The sequence below is a fragment of the Sus scrofa genome, chromosome 1 (assembly GCF_054392235.1).
Source record: "Sus scrofa isolate SSC_HxYL_T2T_F1_AM1 chromosome 1, Sscrofa_HxYL_maternal_Yorkshire_Landrace_v2.0, whole genome shotgun sequence".
Classification (NCBI taxonomy): Eukaryota; Metazoa; Chordata; class Mammalia; order Artiodactyla; family Suidae; genus Sus; species Sus scrofa.
Window position 1 is genome coordinate 268919292 of NC_139383.1, and position 19521 is coordinate 268938812.

The window sequence follows — 19521 nt, forward strand, 5'->3', positions numbered from 1 at the left end:
TTGGTGGTATCTCTGCCTGGTTTTGGAATGAGGGTGATGGTGGCCTCATAGAATGTCTTTGGGAGTATTCCTTCTTCTTCAACCTTTTGAAAGAGTTTAAGGAGGATGGGCACTAATTCCTCTTTCAAAAATGTTTACTTCTAACAGAAAATTCTGAACTTATTTTAATAGGAATATGGGAAAAATAAACTCTACATTTATTTGTTAAAAAAAAAAGAATTTTCTCAAAATGTCACTTTCTCAGTGAGGCCCATACTGACTTCCCTGTTTAAAACTTTAGTATCAATTACATTGAATCATACTATTGACTTTTTTCATTTTTATACTCATAGATTTTAATATCTTCTAACACATTATGCAATGTACTTATTTATAATTGCTCTTAGCGCTTTCCTTAGAACATGAGCTCAAAGCAAGCCAAGGTGCCTCTTTTCTTCACTGATATATGCTTAGTGCCTAAAAAAGTGCCTGGCAGATGTAAAACCACTTAATACGTATTTGGTGAATGACTGAATTAGTGAATGTTAGTAAAAATTTGTGTAAAATTGTAACATTTCCAAGTACATGCACATGTATTATCTCATTTAACTTCCAAATAATATTACTAATGAGGCCACAATGTTATTTTCCTTGTACAGTTAAGGAAACACAGTGATGTTGAAGATAAGTTACATACCAGAAAATGATGATGCCAGGAAGTAAAGAGGATAATAAAATATTTTAAAGTATAGCCTTCTCTATATTACACTGTATTTTCCAGGGTCTGCATGGACAAGCAGAGATCTGCTGAATGATTTGGTTGAGGACAGAGATAGAACAAAGAGAGAAGACTGTCTTGCCATAATGAACCAGCCACTGCCTCAGGTTCATGGCTAAAAGAAACAAAGAGGATTTTTCTACCTCAAGAGAAGCCAGTTTTTATGGCAATAAGGACTTTTACCCTAATCCACTTACTGTAACTCTACTATTCTCTGTGTTGCTTAAACTGAGGTACATGTACTTTCAGGGACTATTAGGAGGCAGAAAAGTATAACACCATAAAGGTATAAAGAACAAGTATTTAAAAGAAAAATAATGAGAAGAAAGCCACAGAATAATTACTGAACATATTATAAGAGAATATCATTACTCAGTATGGAAAGGTGACAGATACTCTAAAATACCGGCTACATATTAAAAAACAAATTCAGATATATTGTTCATTGACCCATTCACTAATTACTTACTGAGTATCTACCCATGCATTCAATATATGTGAACAGTAGACAAAGCCTCTGTCCTCATGGAGTTTTTAGTCTAGTACAGAGACAGATAATACGGAGATAGGAAATTCAAAATAATTTTTTAAAAAATCTGTAAAGGAATGGATACATGTATATGTATAACTACTTTACTTTGACGTACACCTGAAACTAACACAACTTGTAAGTCAACTATACCTCAATGAAATGTATTAAAAAATAACACAGGAAATGCCATAGACATTTCAGGCTGGGGAGCAGTAGGCACTACTATGGCTGTTTGCCTTGATAGCTCCTGTGGGGTACACTCTCTTGCTCCTGGTACCAGATGTTTTGGGGAGAAAAATCCTGAGATGTACAGGGCAGTACTTAATGTGACAACCTTAGCCCTAGAGACAGGAATTGGGTCTTTGGTGCGAGAAGACTATCCTTCACGCTTCTGCTTAAGAGCAATGTTTTTTTCTACTGTAGATCACAGAAACATGGTTTCAGGGCATGCTAATGGATACAGGGCTGGTAATGGGTATTGAAGGATAAAAGAGAATCACCATGGTTCAAAAAGTTTAGGAAACCTTGAGTCCTCTAGCTTCTTTGTAGATGCAAAACACCCATTAGTACAGCACTTGTTCCAAGGAGTACTTAAGAAACAATCATCTTTATTATCTAACCATTTATTTTCTTGACTTGAAAAGAGCCCCTCACTTTTTTTTTTTTTTTTGGTTTTCTTATTGACAGACTATTCCTCATTGAATATAATGTACCCATGATCATTAGATGTACTATTATCTCACTTGCCACAAGGAAAGCCAAAATAAGTCTGCCAATAATAATTGTAATATATTGTCAATTCTGAGACATATTCTGATTTGAGAGATGTTAACATGTGAAAAAATGTGAAACTTAGAATTGTTGGATGGAATCAGATTTGGTTCTTAGCAATGCCCAACATCGAGGGCCTTTCTTCTCTGAGCCAGGCTATGTTGTGATTGTACACTCTTACTAATTTATTTGAAATATCATGAAATGTATATTAAAGGATGCTAAGGCTGTGGCACAGATAACCCACTGAGAGTTCTGTGTTCTTTCCATAGGGTAGAACAGAATTGGTGCTGTACAGCAGAAACCATCAGTGACTCTGTGTGTGTGTCTAGTGGGGGGTAGAATGAGAGGCTTGAAATCTAGATGATACACAGCCTCAGACCATTATTGACATGGCTAGTTTTACTTGCATTTTAGGAAGATTGCTTCGATTTCAGGATAAAGGCTGGATTGGAAGGGTTGAGACTTTGAAAGAAGCGCATCATCTTCCTAAGGGTTAAAGTGTGTTTTCTTTCAAACTGGGGGTCTGGGAGAACCTTTAACAGTGCATTGCAACACTGCAGGCCAAGGAATGTGTTCAATCATCATGTGAATAGAAATGAAGACTGATACTTTAGAAATGATTTTACAGATGAAATCTCTAGGCTTGCTGGAATGTTTTGTTTTAAAGTGTTGATTCTACTATTATGCAGGTTTCAGGAGCCGATTGCTCTTGAAACAGTAGTTTGTTACTCATGGTTTAAGAGGAGACACAGGACACCCTGCAGAGCCACATGGGAAAGCACTAGAGACCCTCAGGAGGCAGAAGGAGCAAGGGGAAGGCACTCTTCACTGTGGCTCCTTTGGGAAAGGCAAGAAAGGGCAGGGTAAGCAGGCTTAGGATTGGCTAGTTTGAGTAAGGTCAGCAGGGTTTGGGGTGTAGGGGCTTTCTCTACTTGTCTGGTACCTGGCCCTGTTATGATTAGGGCAGAAGAGGATAGAGGCCAGACACCGGGGAGGGGGTTCAGAGTACAGATTCTGGTTTGGTTAGTTTGCACATGAAAGGTATGCTCCAGAAAAAAATCATATGCTATCTCTAAGAACTGGCCAGCTCAGTCTAGCTCCATGAGCCAGGTCCCCAAAGCCTGGGCATCAAGAATACAGAAATAAGAAAACAACATTAATACACATTTGATGAGTGAAATGAGGAAGTCAAAGAGATATCCATTTTGGATGACTATGGAAGTGAAATGTTTTTAACTTTCAAGGGAACTAAGCTTTATTGGGTACTCACTCTGTGCCAGGCATGACTTGAAGACCTTTACATGGTCTCGATTAATCCTCAAAGCAATGTTTGGGACTATTTTTAGCTTAATTTTACATGAGTGCTGAAGAAGTTTGCAAGAGTTTGTGCTCCGTCCCCTGTGACCCATTCCCTCACAGCTTGATTTTAGATGTGTTGGATTTGAGGTCCTTGATGGATATCTTGGTGGAACTATTTAGGACACAATACCAGCAATGGCACCATTTTAAACTATGTTCCTATTTAACAGAAACTTACATTGTGCTTTCTACACTCTAAACATAATCTGTCCTAAAAGCTTTACAAATGCCACCTTATTTAATCCCATAACAATAATTTGAGGTACATATTAGCACCCTCATTTTATTCATATTTTTAATCATCTTAATAGCCTCCAATTTGAGGAATATCCTGATGAACCATGCAGTAGAACAGGCATTTTATGTAAATCAGCTTAATTCAGTCACACAATATGAATGTGATTATATCCATTTTAAAGACCAGAAAACGAATGCTTTCGTGGCTTGCATCATTTGACTACTATCACATGGTTTTATTGTTATAAACTTTATAAAGGTGAATTTCTGTTGTGCTTAAAACTATTATCCCATTTTACAGACCAGAAATTGTCTCAGTCGTTTAAGAGACTTGACCAATGCTACAAGGCCATAAACCACCCAGCCAGGATTTGAATTTCAGTATATTTGATTCTTCATCCCAATCTTTTCCCAATATTCTTGTACTTTTCAAACGGTGTTTCCCTGGAGCCCTATTTTCAATGTTTCATAAATGTGGGCTTCTTCACAAGATTTCATAAAATTGGACAGTGCTATGAGTGAATCGCATCCTCTGCCAAAATTCATGTGCTGGAGTCTTTATTCTGGTACTGCAGACTGTGACTGTATTTTGAGAGTGGGTCTTTACAACAGTAATTAAGGTAAAAGGAGGTCACTACATCATATGGGTGGATCCTAATCCAGTATGACTGCAGTCCTTATAAGAAGAGGAAATTAGAACAGAGACACACAAGAGGAAAGAACTTTGGCACAAGAAGGAAGAGATAGCCATCTACAAGCCAAGGAGAGAAGCAGTTAACCCTGCTGACACCTTGACTACAGACTTCCAGCCTCTGGAACTTTGTGAGGAAATCAACGTCTGCTGTTTAAGCCACCTAGTCTGTGGTATTTTGTTATGGCAACCCTAGCAAACTAACACAGACAGTAAATTTCCACTAGTAAAACAAAAGTGGAAAGCCACCGTCCCAGGCAGTTAGTCACACAGGCTGTTTGACCAGTCTGACTGTTTTCCTAAACTCAACAACACTGAGGTCAGATGACTTCCTGGGATAAAAGCCAGCTTCCTCTTGCTATTACTCCAGCTCCGGTCTACAGGTTTTCTTCTTCTTCTTCTAACTTCCCCTCTGGTGACAGAGGAGATAAATATTAGAGAAACAAAAGTCCAGAATGCGAAGGCTGCCATTCTCACTTCCTCTTACCCCTTAACCCAGTGCTGCTTTGAATAGAGTCAGTGCCCCCGGGCAGTGTGCTGAGGAGAGAAGACGGCAGTGCCTGGGAGGCTGCTCTGACCAGCAGATACAGAGGGTCATGCTTTCTCCGGGTCACTTCTGTTCACGGAAAATGCCAGGATGATTCCTCGCATCCGCCTGGCTGTGGCCACGATCCCAGCCATGGCCTTTCTCTCCTGCCTGAGATCTGAGAGCTGGGACCCTTGCGTGCAGGTATGTGGTAGGAGTCTGCTCAGCTTCCCCTGAGCTTTGCCTTGCTTCTGAAAAACTGCTCTCTGCCTAGAGCTTCCCTTGGTGAGCCCTGGTTAGTTTCATTAGCAAACAGAAGTCAAATTACCTTAAAGACTTAAGAGACCAAAGGGACCAAAAAATTCATGGTAAGAGCGCACTAATAGGCAGCCCATGGGGTTTTGTCCCACCTAGGACTTAAAGGGCTAATGGGACGTTAGGTCAGATAGACCTGTTTAAAATCACTGCCTTTCCAATTCTGGGCTGTGTGACCTTGAAGAAGTTACCCAACCTCTCTTAGACTAGTTTTCACATCCATAAAAGAATTATAGGCTTCAGTACAGAGTTGCAAGAAGCCTGCTTCCTGTCATTCCTTTCTGTTGGTGGTTTGCATACTCTGCTTTGAGCTGTTTTATTTGCCCCTTTCAATCTCAGGAAGATATTTTTAGTCTCTTAATAGAAATTTCTAAGCAGATTTCCAACTTCTGGTCATAGTTCTGTCCAAACGATAAAAAGACAGAAGTTAGAAAAGGAGAGACAGAGAAAGAGAGAGAGAAAGGAATGAAGAAAGAAGGAAAAAAGAGACAAGTTATAAAATATCAGCTAATGTAATGCTTGCTTTCTTTGTGAAACATCAATCAGTTGGTTCATAATCTCATTACTGATGGATTTTGTTTGTTCTTCCACTGCATGGACTTTACAATTGCTTTGGAAGCCCATGGCAGACCCAAACAGCCACAAGAATGTCCTGGATTTAGGATGTGGCAGGGTCAGAAACTCAAGAAAAGCATAACCTGCCAGAGTCCTGGCACTGGGGACATGGAAGAAACAATATACTTTGATATGTAACAAAGACAAATCTGTTATCTGCAAGTCCTCTGTTTCCCCAATTCCCTTCTCACTGTCCTCCTCTCTGTGTCTTTCCTGCTGTTAGGTTAGTAGGTATAGATCCTCCAATCATGCTCCCCCCAGGATAAAACCAAGGGGGGGAGGGGGGTGGCAGTGGGGACCATGTGGCTCCTCCTTCTCCCATGCTCCCAATACTCTCCATTTCCAAAGCTTGCCCAACCCTTCTCTTCCCTCCAGGATCACTCTGGGGCAGATCCTCAGTTCCCTTGGCCTTGACTCTTGGACAGGGACTAGTCTCATGTCCCATTGTCCCTGTCATTTAATCTAACCTGTACATTTTTGTTGTTTGTTTGTTGCAGTTTTTCCTGAGGTTCAGTTCTAACAAATTACCATCCTTAAAAACTTGCACTAACTCTCCATTGCTATCAGGACCTTTTCCTGCCATGGGGCCTTTGCCGTGGCTATTTCCTCTAGCTAGAATGCCTTCCCCGTAGATCTGTGGTGCTCAGTGGTAATATCATAGGGTCATGTGACATTATTTAAATAATAAATTTAAGTAACTAAATTTAATTAAATTTTTATTCAACTAAGTTAACTTTTTAAACTAAATTTAAAATGTAGTTTTACATTTTCTAGTAGCTACATGAAAATATAAAAAGAAGAAAGTGAAATTAATTTTAATAATATTTTTGTTTAACTCAGTACATTCAAAATATTATTTCAAAATGCAATGTATACTAAAGCATTAATAATATATTTTACATTCCTTCTTTGGTTTTAAGTCTTTAAAATTTAGTATATATTTTACATTTGCAATATATCTCAGTTTAAACTATCCATATTTCTTATGCTCATTATGGTCAGTATGTCCCTATTGGACAGTACAGCCCTAGATATTTTTATGACTTAATCCCTCATTTCATCCAGATTTCTGCTTATATGTCACCTCCTTCAATAAGTCTTCCTTGATTGCTTCACATAGAGCACCTCACCCCCCATATTTGCCACTAGTTTCCTATGCTGCTTTATTTTGATAGCACATTTTTGTAGCACATACACATATAGGTGTATATTTATATTTTATATATATATAAAACATGTATTACCTATGTTTTATATATATATATAAATATATATTTTATTTGTCTATTGCTTGTATTTTCCTTGAAATGGAATCTATAAGAGGTCAAGATAATTTCTGGTTTTAGTTATGACTCTATCCCAGTGCATCTCACATTATAGTTGCTCATTTAAATGTGATTGAAAGCATTGCCACAGAACAAAGTACGAGGCCTCCTATCTGGCCCTCCCCTCTGGTTGAGGTTTTGCCACTCCTGCCACACAACGTTAATCTGAGCTAGTTTTTCACCCCTCTGTACTTGCTGTGCCCTCTTCCTTCCTCTCCTTCCTTTCCATGTATCCAAATCTCATCCTTCCAGACCCACCTTGAAATTTTCTCTTTCTTGGAAGCCTTCTACAGTCTATAATCTCTGGATCCAGTATTGATCTCCACTTTTTAATGAACTAAGGAGAAAATGTTCTAAGTCTGGTTTCATCCCCTTTTCAGGAGTCTAACTTGTGCTTTTCTTTTAACTCTCTCAGTTGTGAGCTCATTGAAGTCTAGAGCCATATCCCATTGGTCTTTGTGTTGTCTATAGCACTTAGCAGAAAATGCCTTCAACTGGGTTTTGAATAAACATCTATTTAAGCAGTTATCCATTCATTTATTCAACAAATATTTATAGATCATTAACTATTTCCCAGGCACCTTCTGACTGCTGCAGACATAGCAGAGAGCTAGACTTTCAAAGCTTGCAGTCTAGTGAGGAAAATGAATAGTATATATGGAACATATGTTCATAATATTACATAGTGATTCGTCCTGTGAGGGAGGATAAAAGAAGGCAAGGGAAGAATGCCTGAACTATCACGTATTAGACAGTATGGTCTGTGAGGACCCTATGGGGAATAATATTTTAGGAGACAAGTGAATAAAGCAAAGAACTGCACTATGGCCTGTAAAACTTAACACACATTACTTCATCTTTCTAAATTCTTCTTTAAAAGGTTTATTTGAAGATTAAATTAAGGTATGTTACATATAAGAAACAAGCCGGTATATAGTGGGGAATTAATAATAGCCAATAATAATATATGTTAACATGTATTGATCATTTACACTGTAATAGGATTTCATACCTTTAAATACCTTATCCCATTAATCCTTTTAACAGATTCTGTTGGTTTTAAACTGAAAACCAAAATTAACTGGCTTAAGCAAGGAAATTTGTTGAAGAAATCAGAGACTTAGGAAATTAAACTGGAGGTTAGAGAACAAGACTTAACAAAGAATTTGAGAAAATATGATCGAAACCAGCAGAGGAACCAAGGCAGCATCAAGCACTTGATCTTATTTACTAGGTTCTACCATTGGAGTCCATGCACCTCAAAGATATGTCCCCATTTCTATCTCGTCTGCTCAAAGGTCAGCGATCCAAGGGAAAGAATACAATGCCAAAAACTGGGGTATGGCTAAGAGAGATCTGGATATCTGACTGGCCGCTTCCCTAAGCTTCTATACAATGAAGGCTATATTCAGAAAAACAATGGCCTTCCTTGCCTCAAATCACAGGGAAGAGCTAGGGTGAAACCCAGAGCTTTTGGACTCTAGAGCCTCAGCTCTTCACTACTTGCCTTGACTGCTTCACGATAAATGGTGCCATTGTGGTAGTAGAGGTTAAACACTGGGTACAGAGTAGTTTTCCCTTTTCCCTTCCTAATCCAGAAAAAGATATTTTATAAGAATGAAGTGAGTGGATACAGGAATGGATGGGTGGATAGATGAACAGAAGATTGGATGGAAGGATGGATGGATGAAAGAAGGTTGACTGGCCCCTGTGCCTATACCAGTGGCCTCCTAGGCTCTGGTCTAAGAGAGGGGAGATGCAGGGAAGTCTGTTAGGGTGCATGCAGGAAGACACTGCATCTAATGTCTGATTATTTCAGGTGGTTCCTAACATTAGTTACCAATGCATGGAGCTGAATTTCTACAAAATCCCTGACAACATCCCCACATCAGTCAAGATACTGGACCTGAGCTTTAACTACCTGAGTCATTTAGACAGCAATAGCTTCTCCAGCTTTCCAGAACTGCAGGTGCTGGATTTATCCAGGTAATGCATGAGCTTTTACCACTATCCAGAGCAAAATGTTCATTGTTCTTTCATTTAATTCTTAAGTAAGAAAGCTTGATTAGTAGAGTCTCATCTTCATTCACTTATTCATTCATTCAACAGATGTCTTATTTGCTATAAAACTTTGGGTAAGCCACCTCCTTCTCCAGGTCTCAGCTTTCTTATCTCAGAAATGAGCAGTTGGATAAGTCAGTTTCTCAGGACAACTCTATCTTTGATTTTAAGTCAGGGAAGTAAATTGACTCCAACTCTTTCATCAGCAGATATTAATTGACTACTTTCTATATGTTGTTAACTCTGCTGGGAAACAAGAGTCTGCTGATATATAACATACAACCCTAGCTATAAAGGAGGGCCTATCCACTTGAAAGAACTAATATGTTAAAATCCTGAGCAGGGTGCTGGGCACAGAATAGACATTCAAAGATGTTACCTGATTCTGATTCCGTATTTTTAACCTGAGATAAGGATAGGTGATAAGTTATTAGCAAACTAGAGGTGACACATCATGTTATTTAGAAAAGAGACCTTCTATGCAGCGAGTAATCAAGACAGATTTCACAAACTGAGCGGGATGCCAATAATGTCTGGAATATTGAAAGTGAGGTAGAGGACCAGGACTTAAGAAGAAACAAGTAACCTAAAGAGAAAGATTACAAGATCAAAGGAAAACATCTGTGGTGAGAAAGAACAGTGACTCAGATTATTTTCTAATTCAGGGAAGTATATCATTCATTAGCATAGGTGGAGTTATTGTCATAATTTTTGGGGGAATTGAATCCTAAAATGATTTTCATCATCAGGGACCTTATTTAGAAATGTACTAGATAATGGACTATAATCTTTAAAGAGTTTGTAAAACATGAAGAAATACTGTATATATGACATTTTACTATAGAAACTCTTAATAAAGGTGAAGAGGATGGTAGGTGTTCCTGTAGAAGGGTAAGCATCTGACGTTTTATGCTCTAACATGGACATTGATAGACTGTAATGAAGGGGGAAATGGAGCATTTTAAAGGCAGTGGCATGGAGCCATACGGAGGCCAGAAGACTTGAGCCAGGTCCTCCTCCAACAGTTATTGACATATGGCCTGAGGAGTGTCGCTTCAACTCCCTAAGTCTCAGTTTTCACATCTGTGAAACAGAAATGATGATCTTTATCCCATATGGTTAATTGTGATACTGAAGATTAACATGCCATGTATTTTAACAACCTCACAAAGTAGACTTTATAAGTATAAAATACTATTAGAGCATTCCATTAGTTTATAAAAATCTCAGTTTTCTGAGTAAGAATTCTGTCAAGAACTATACTGAATTTTGTACAAGAACTCTATGGAATTGAAGTAGACAAACCAACCCTCTTTTTTTAAAAAAAAGATTAAGAAGTGGTTTCTTATCAAACGCTGTCTATTATAAATCATCTTCGACCCACCACATACCCAAGGAATGACTCTCAGAGTCTTTAAATATGTGCTTAGAGAATGGCCAGCTTCCCTTCCTGGTTAGCCAGGAGGAGATTCTGGATTAGGGCAAGGACAATTAATAGTGCAAAAGATAAACTCTGCCTTTTCTTTTTCTTCATTTTTAATGTTTGATTTAAAATGTTGTACCAATTTCTGTTCTACAGGAGAGTGACTCAGTTACTCTTTTTAAAAAACATTATTTTACCTCATGGTCTATCTCAGGAAACTGGATATAATTCCTTGCTATACAGTAGGATATAGTTGTCTATCCATTCTAAATGTAATAGTTTGTATCTGTTAACCCCAAACTTCCAGTCCACCCAATTCCCTAAACTCTGCCTTTTCATACTGCTTCACACTGCTTAAGTACAGTACCTCTGCTTGTCTTTTAAAGATGCTTTGTGATAGACCAGTCAGCCTTTTTTTTTCCTATGGAAATCTATTGATACATATTTTTTTCTTTCTGTAGAGGAGAAAGAAGGTGAGTTTAAGAGGTTCATATATGTTCACATGTCTTGATAACGGCAGACCAGAAATTCATGTCCGTATCTGCTGCTTCCAAGTAAAATGTTCTCTTTGTCTTTAATACTCTGCTTCTCTAAAAGCCCCCTTGTATAGAAATCTTTTCATGAACGTTAAAGATATCTGTTATTTTGATGTAATCTTTTATATATTTAAAATTGAAATTTACCAGTTATTTATCATGGCTAACAACCAACTATCTGTGTCATATGCACCAACTGCATATATAATCACAATTTTACATGACAGGAAATGTCGAAAGTTGATCCACAGCTCTGTCTTCATGGGTCCCCAGTATTGATCTTTAACTGATTTCCCTCTGATGGATGAGCTGCCTCTGTTTAGTGTGGTGCACCTAGTGTGACAAAAAGATAGTGATGGTGGCCAGTATAATTGTACCAAATTTGTGGGCCTCTTCATTGCTTTATCTGCCTCACTTGATATGTTTGCCTATGCACCATCATATGGCATGCCACGTCTGTGTGAAGACTTAGATGACTGGGTTAATATTTCATTCTAATTTTTTATTCAACAGAAACATTATATAATCTGTACCTTTCTTCCCTATAGATGTGAAATTCAGACAATTGACGATGATGCATATCAGGGCCTAAATTACCTTTCCACCTTGATACTGACGGGAAATCCTATCCAGAGTTTAGCCCTGGGAGCCTTTTCTGGACTACCAAGTTTACAGAAGCTGGTTGCCGTTGAGACAAACCTAGCGTCTCTAGAGGACTTCCCCATTGGACATCTTAAAACCTTGAAGGAGCTTAATGTGGCTCACAATCATATCCATTCTTTCAAGTTACCTGAATATTTTTCTAACCTGCCCAACCTGGAGCATTTGGATCTTTCTAAGAACAAAATCGAAAATATTTATCATGAACACTTGCAGGTTCTACATCAAGTGCCCCTACTCAATCTCTCTTTAGACTTGTCCCTGAACCCTTTAAACTTTATTGAACCAGGTGCCTTTAACAAAATTAGGCTCAATGGATTGACTTTGCGAAGTAATTTTAATAGTTCGGATGTAATGAAAACTTGTATTCAAGGTCTGGCTGGTTCAAAAATCAATCAGTTGGTTTTGGGAGAATTTAAAAATGAAAGGAACTTGGAAAGTTTTGACAAATCTGTCCTGGAGGAACTGTGCAATTTGACCCTTGAACAGTTCCGGATAGCACACTTTGGTGAATTCCCAGATGATGTTTCTGACTTATTTAATTGTTTGGCAAATGCCTCTGTGATTTCTCTGTTGAGTCTGAATTTGCGTGGTCTAGAAGCCCTTCCTAATGATTTCAGGTGGCAACACTTAGAAGTGGTTAACTGTAAACTTCAACAATTTCCTGCATTGAAGTTCAACTCTCTCAAAAAGTTTGTTTTCAAAGACAATAAACATATGCACACTTTTACTGAAATTAACCTGCCAAACCTTCAGTTTCTAGATCTCAGTGGAAATCACTTGAGCTTTAAAGGTTGCTGTTCTCACAATGAATTTGGGACAACCAAACTGAAGCATTTAGATCTGAGCTTCAATGAAATCATTACCATGAAGTCAAACTTCATGGGCTTAGAGCAACTAGAATACCTGGATTTCCAGCATTCCAGTTTGAAACAGGCTAATGACTTTTCCATATTCCTATCACTCAGAAACCTCCATTACCTTGATATTTCTTATACTAACATCCACGTTGTCTTCCGTGGCATTTTTGCTGGCTTGGTCAGCCTCCAAACCTTGAAAATGGCTGGCAATTCTTTTCAGAACAACTTGCTTCCTGATGTCTTCACAGATCTGACTAACTTAATCCTCCTGGACCTCTCTAAGTGTCAACTGGAACAGGTATCCCAGAGGGCATTTCATTCCCTCCCTAGGCTTCAGGTGCTAAATATGAGTCACAACAGACTCTTGTTCTTGGATACACTTCCTTATAAACCACTCCACTCCCTCAGGATTCTGGATTGCAGTTACAATCTTATCGTGGCCTCCAAGGAACAAGAACTACAGCATCTGCCAAGGAGCCTAGCTTTTTTAAATCTCACTAAGAATGACTTTTCTTGTGCGTGTGAACACCAGACTTTCTTGCAGTGGGTCAAGGACCAGAAGCAGCTCCTTGTGGGAGCTGAGCAAATGGTGTGTACACAACCTTTAGAAATGCAGGACCTGCCTGTGCTGAGTTTCAGGAACGCCACCTGTCAGATAAGCGAGGCCGTCATTAGTGCGTCAGTTCTCACCTTCCTCCTGGTATCTGTGGCAGGAATCCTGGTCTATAAGTTCTATTTCCACTTGTTGCTTTTTGTGGGCTGCAAAAAATATGGCAGAGGTGAAAGCACCTATGACGCCTTTGTTATCTACTCCAGCCAGGACGAAGACTGGGTGAGGAATGAACTGGTAAAGAACTTGGAGGAGGGGGTGCCCCCTTTTCATCTCTGCCTTCACTACAGAGACTTCATTCCCGGTGTGGCCATCGCTGCTAACATCATCCAGGAAGGTTTCCACAAAAGTCGGAAGGTTATTGTCGTGGTGTCCCAGCACTTCATACAGAGCCGATGGTGTATCTTTGAGTATGAGATTGCCCAGACCTGGCAGTTTCTGAGGAGTCATGCCGGCATCATCTTCATCGTCCTGCAGAAGTTGGAGAAGTCCCTGCTGCGGCAGCAGGTGGAGCTGTATCGCCTTCTCAGCAGGAATACCTACCTGGAGTGGGAGGACAGCGTCCTGGGGCGGCACATCTTCTGGAGACGACTCAAGAAAGCCTTGCTGGATGGTAAACCATGGAGTCCAGAAGGAACAGAGGATTCAGAAAGCAACCAGCATGATACAACAGCCTTCACTTAAGGAGGGAAAACTCCCAACGTGTCCCTTGGTCAGCTGGATCCCGTGCTTGTTAACAAGTACTAAATCCTGCAACATGCCAAGCACTGTGCCAAGGGCTGGTGATTCAGTGATGCCCGAGATACACAGGACTGCCAGTCTCATGGAGTTTACAATTTAGAGGGACTAAACACTGTTCTAAAATACAGAACTTCCAGGTGGATGTTTCGACCAAATCAGCTAAGGCGTCCAGGACAGGGAAAGCCAATTCAACTCTTAGCGCATCAAATTGTATTAGAACTAAGATCCTGAGTCTCAGTCAGCTGAGAAAAGGACAGAGTTCTTCTCTGGAGTCTTTTTAGTGGAAACTGCATCATGGTACATGTTTTAACTATGTTAAAACAAATTGGTTTGGGTAGTTTCAACTGACCAGGGTCTGGGTTCATTTTTCCCTTTCCTACTGAACACAGTTTAAATCAGAAGGCTCCTGATTCAGCTACCCCTCCTCCACTTTTAAGTCAGTTCAAAAACATCCCTGGTACTCCATTAGATGTTCTATTTATTAACTAATATATTCTTTTGTTTTTATAAATCCAGTTCTCATTTTTCATGTCTCCTCTATAAACCTGTATCATAAGGCTATTAGAAACATGCTGGAAATTTCCATAATTAACCACTATCTTTTGAGAAAATATGTAAAATACACTGTCACTTTGTCACTTGATGTCATTCTCAAGTTATTACCTACTAAGTTATGACTGTCATGAAGGTAGCATTAAAATAATTTGGTTGAAAGTGGCACTTCTTGGAATAAAGGGAGACAAGTCCAACTTCCCGGTCTCATAATAAGCAATTTGGGTGAGAGAGGCAGTGCAAGAGGTGGGATGACCTTAGGAGGTCATCTCTTCCTGATGACCCCAGAAACACATGAGCTGATGTCGTCGGATTGACCACATATTGAGAACAGCAGCAAATGAATATTGTTTGATGGACCACTGCATCCTTCAGGGGATTGTGAAATGATTCAAGGTGGGGGGCACACATCACTCCTTCCTGCTGGGTGTCACTCCAGGACCATATTTAGGAAAGATTAAATGTTATCACAGAAAAAAATGTCCCTGGGGTTACTGTGGGTCAGGTTAAGGGGAATTTTTAGAAAAGTGGATTCACCCAGCTTCCTTAGAATGGCACAGTCAAATAAAGGGCAATGAGGACATTTGGAAAATACAGTTGTCAAAAACTGGATATATGGTCACCCTCAGGAGTGTGTTTGTGACTTGAGTATTCCAGAGTGTATTTTTTGGAGCATGGCTGGAGTTGTTGAACATGCCTGAATGTGCTTATAGGCCTTACGCACTATTGAATGTGCATGTATTTGTGTGCATGCCTCTCTGTGTCCTGTTGTGTTTGTGTGATCCTATCTGCACAGAAGAAGGTGTGTTTATAGTGTAATGGAAATTATGAGCATTTGATGTAGATGCCCAGTGTTTGAGAAAGGTCCTCACTCTTATGTTTGTATGTGTTTGTTTATATACAAATGCCTGCATTAGATTCTGAATATGCTTGAAGGCATATGTTCTGTGTGTGTGTGTTCAGGCTAGATGTGAGTATTTGTGTTCCTGTTTAAGTATGCATTCTGCATTTGTGTGTTAGTTTGAGTGAATATCCAAGACTCTAAGGAGGAAAATCAAAATACAGCTGGAATATTTCCTACTACTTCTTCCCATTAGTCTCCTCTCCTAGTGATAATTCTGAAAATTGAAGGTGAGATAGACAAAAAAGGAAGGAAATGATATGACAGAAACATAAATGGGAGAAAGAGGAAAGTTAGGCCTAGAACAGGCTCTTTGCAATTTTAATTGTCCAGATTATAGAAAGATAAAGGGTTGGATAGAAAAGAAAAATTAATTGTGATCAGATTGCCTTAAATTTGTATAATACCCTACAACTTGGAACATATACACTGAGTTATGACCACATTTGAATCTCTTATGCTCCAAGTAAGGTAGCAGATTAATAATTACTTTTGTATTTGACTAACATAAAACCTTAAGTTCAAGGAAGTAATTTATTAGGCCACAGAGTAAAGTGGCAGGGCCTGAAACTGGCTTCCAGCCTACACTGGGCAGCTCACTTTCCACTGTACCCCTGTCGCTTCATGCTTCACGTTCACAAAACGGGAAGTGAAACTCCTAAACTTCGTATGGCTGAGAGTAGTCAAGGGTTTTTCACTGAAACCATGAAACATTAGGCAAATGCATATGCATACAGACATTATATATACTGAGGGTTTTATTTATAACACATTTCTTTTCCTAAAGGACAAGAGGGAGATTTAAACAAACTAAGCATGGACAAGTTTAGTTAATGAGAACTGGAAAATGGGGACAAAGAACAAAAAGAGGGGAAAAAAAGGCACTAATAAGCTTTAACATAGTGTTATCCAGTCCTAACTCCAGAGAGAGCTCCTGATGTTTGGTTAGTGTGGCTTTTGGAGAAAGCTCAAAACTCTCACTCACCACTCACCACGTGGACCTTGGATTCACTTCTCTGAGAGTCTAGTTAACTCAAATATAAAAGGAGGGCAGTAATTATTTTGCAAAACTCTTGTAAGTATTAAAAGTAATACACATTCAATACAAGAAACATTCTTTTTATAGGGGACTAATCCTCTGGGACTTTATGAGAAACATTGAGGGCTCTTCTCAGTAACACCTTTTTAGCAATTGTTGTTTTTCCCACTTGTGAGACCGCAGGAGGACTGTAAGGGTAATTGGGCAGTTTCTTTCTGACTCAGCCTCTGCCCACAGGATTGTCAGAACACTAGGCCCTTTATGGCCACTCTAACCTTTCTAGAAATCAACCAGCAGGCTCTGATAGGGTCTTCCATGAACTCACTGGAGTTCTCACAAGAATGAGTGGGAGACCTGGGAAGGCCGAAAGTCTGTTTACCCTTTGCTTCCCTAGCCTTGAGTTCAACAGCTGGCACACTGCAGAATACGACACCTGCTTATTTGAAGAATGGATGAATGAGTGAAGAATCATCTCTGGAGGGGATATTGTCCTCTATTTTTCCCAGTCAAGACCTTCAAGTCCCAGAACACAGTTCACTGTCACCCATGCAGTTCCTGGGGCTCCAGATTTCCATGTCTGTTCTCCGTTCCTGTTGTCAGCATGGATGTCCTCAACCACTTCCTTCACTTGGTTCCTTAACTCCAAGGATTCCAAAAACCTTGGCAGAATGTGAGAAGAAGCCTTCTCTAATAATAATTATTCTTAATGGCTATTTTTAGGTCCTATTCTACAGCTTTATGTATGATACCTTTTTTTTCTTCTCTCCTTTGGCTGCGCACACGGCATGTGGAAATTCCTGGGCCAGGCAAACCCAACCCACACCACAGCAGTGACCCAAGCAGCAGCAGTGACAATGCCAGATCCTTAACCCCCTGAGCCACACAGGAACTCCATATGTATGATATCTAATTTTAATTCCTAAACCATGCCTAAGAGATGGGCACTAGTAATATCGGCATTATTATCCATTAGAAAATGAAGGCTCTGAGATGGTAAATACCCTATCCCAAATCCCACAGATAGAAAAGGGCAGAGTTTGTATTTAAACATTCTCTTTTAACAGACCTTTCAGTCATTCTTGTCAGGACTTTTGTGAGTTCATGTAAGACTTTCCAGGAACCTGGCTTTGATTTTCAGGAGTTTGGAGTTCTATGGGTGGGGGCCAAGACAGAAAGAAACTCCCTAATTACAATTAGTCCTCCTATGGTTCCACTGGTTGGTCAGGGCACAATACCAGAATTTAGATTTGAAGGTTAACCCAAAGGATGTGTATTGGGCAGTACTCAAAATCAACCTTTTCTTCTGACAATGATGGACTAAGCCTCTCCCTCTTCAACTCTCATTCTCAGTGGAGTAAAGTATTTTCCACAAGGCTCCTAGGACTTCCAGCAAGTAGGTCCATTCAGGTGGCTTTCCAGACTGGCTCAGCTGCTTTGCTACTTATGTATAACAATTACCTACCACATGGTTTTCAATAAGGCTGTTCCTTCGATGCCTTCATTAAATGGCAGGGTGTATCATTGGAAATCAACACAATAAGGTGGTTTAGCTAATATAGTCTCAGTACATCAACTTTAGCAATGCATCTTGATATAGAGTTTAAGTTGGATTGTCTGAAGGAGGAGCAACAAAGCATGCCCCTTGAACTGACTTTCCCACTGGTACCATTATTCTAACTTCTTTTTGCTTGTCCAATAAGAGGGCACAAATAATTGAGTCTGCTCTTAGAATTTCAGCCCAGTACCTAGAATTCTGGCAATCTACTTTGTTAATTGAAGAAGAATATAGATGCTTTGAAAATCAAAAGTGGCTAGACATTTTGGCTTTAATTTTCTTCTGCTAGAATATTTTAGCCATTGTTGCTAAATGCAGGGGGTTCAGGTTTTAAAAAAATCCTACATGGACTTCCCTTGTGTGGCTACTAAGTCTGGCAGATGCAAATAGCAGACTTGAGTTTGAATTCTGGTCCCACCACACCTTCATGATATAATTTTGGACATATTTCTTAATCTCTCTAATTTCAAGTTTTTTTTCTTGAATAGGAAGGGTCAGCCTCTTCTATGTGATAGGGCTTCTATGAAAATAAAATAGAGAGTGGAAGGGAGACAGAGCACAGCTCTAAAATTACCTTCTTGGAGGGGCTGCCTTAAGAGTGAAAGCAATCCCAAGGCTGTTAGAAGTTAACACAGACACTTGGAAGCCTGAACTTCTCTAAGGCAGGGGGTCTCACACCTAGAGTCAAACACAGGGATTTAACTCTTTGGGAGAGAGATGGAAAGAGACAGCAGGGTCCTAGCTCTGAAAGATGCACTGAATTAAGAGATGCTAGGATTTCAAAAGGGGAAAAAACCAGACCCTGTTCAGAGTTCCTGTCATGGCTCAGCGGTTAATGAATCTGACAAGCATCCATGAGGATGCAGGTTCAATTCCTGGCCTTGCTCAGTGGGTTAAGGATCCAGGGTTGCCGTGAGCTGTGTTGTAGGTTGCAGATACGGCTCGGATCCTACATTGCTGTGGCCATGGCATAAGCTAACGGCTACAGCTATGATTTGACCTCTAGCCTGGGAACCTTTATATGCTGCAGGTATGGCCCTGAAAAAAGCATAAAAAAAAAAAAAATGAAACAAACCCCAGACCCTGTTCATTTATAATGGAGCATAATCCTGATGCTGCCTGGGAAGGCAGAAACTAAGATCTGGTCCAGGATCTTCATTTACTTGGGTGAATATGGGCAAGTTATTCAAGTGCCTTGAGGCTCAGATTTCAATACATAAAACTGGGGTAATACTACCTTCTTGGGAGACCTCATTGGGCTGTAATGACAATGCTGATAATAATGAGGATAGTTAACTTTAATTAAGCAATTATTTTGTGCAAGGGCCTTATATGTGCTATCTCATTTGCTTTGTCACATCAATGAATTAGGAAGATGTTAATTATTTCCAATTTACAGATGAGTAGACTGATGCTTGGAATCATTCTCTAATGTGTCCAAAGTCATCTGTT

At 39.5% G+C, this 19521-nt stretch overlaps 2 protein-coding genes across 6 annotated transcripts in view; one reads left to right on the plus strand and one right to left on the minus strand.

Annotated features, from left to right (window-relative positions):
• Nucleotides 1–19521, minus strand: part of LOC110257084 (uncharacterized) — a 485227-nt gene that overhangs the window by 162428 nt on the left and 303278 nt on the right. The window lies entirely within an intron of this gene.
• TLR4 (toll like receptor 4) lies at nucleotides 4740–14771 on the plus strand. 4 transcript variants are annotated; one of them, NR_120680.1, is made up of 3 exons: nucleotides 4740–5080; nucleotides 8951–9117; nucleotides 13492–14771. NR_120680.1 is itself a non-coding variant. In NM_001113039.2 (3 exons), the coding sequence occupies exons 1-3, from the start codon at nucleotides 4988–4990 to the stop codon at nucleotides 13963–13965; spliced, it is 2526 nt and encodes an 841-aa protein (NP_001106510.2). In that variant the 5' UTR covers nucleotides 4740–4987; the 3' UTR covers nucleotides 13966–14771. The 4 variants fall into 4 exon arrangements, 3 of the variants coding, with proteins under 3 accessions (NP_001106510.2, NP_001280246.1, NP_001280245.1); NM_001113039.2 differs by having other exon boundaries at nucleotides 11700–14771; NM_001293317.1 differs by having other exon boundaries at nucleotides 13488–14771.

Coding starts and splice junctions, on each gene's coding strand:
- TLR4 (NM_001113039.2), top strand. CDS start 4,988: ATGATTCCTCGCATCCGCCTGGCTGTGGCCACGATCCCAGCCATGGCC. Junction 5,081..8,950: donor GCTGGGACCCTTGCGTGCAG/GTATGTGGTAGG, acceptor TGATTATTTCAG/GTGGTTCCTAACATTAGTTA. Junction 9,118..11,699: donor CAGGTGCTGGATTTATCCAG/GTAATGCATGAG, acceptor TCTTCCCTATAG/ATGTGAAATTCAGACAATTG.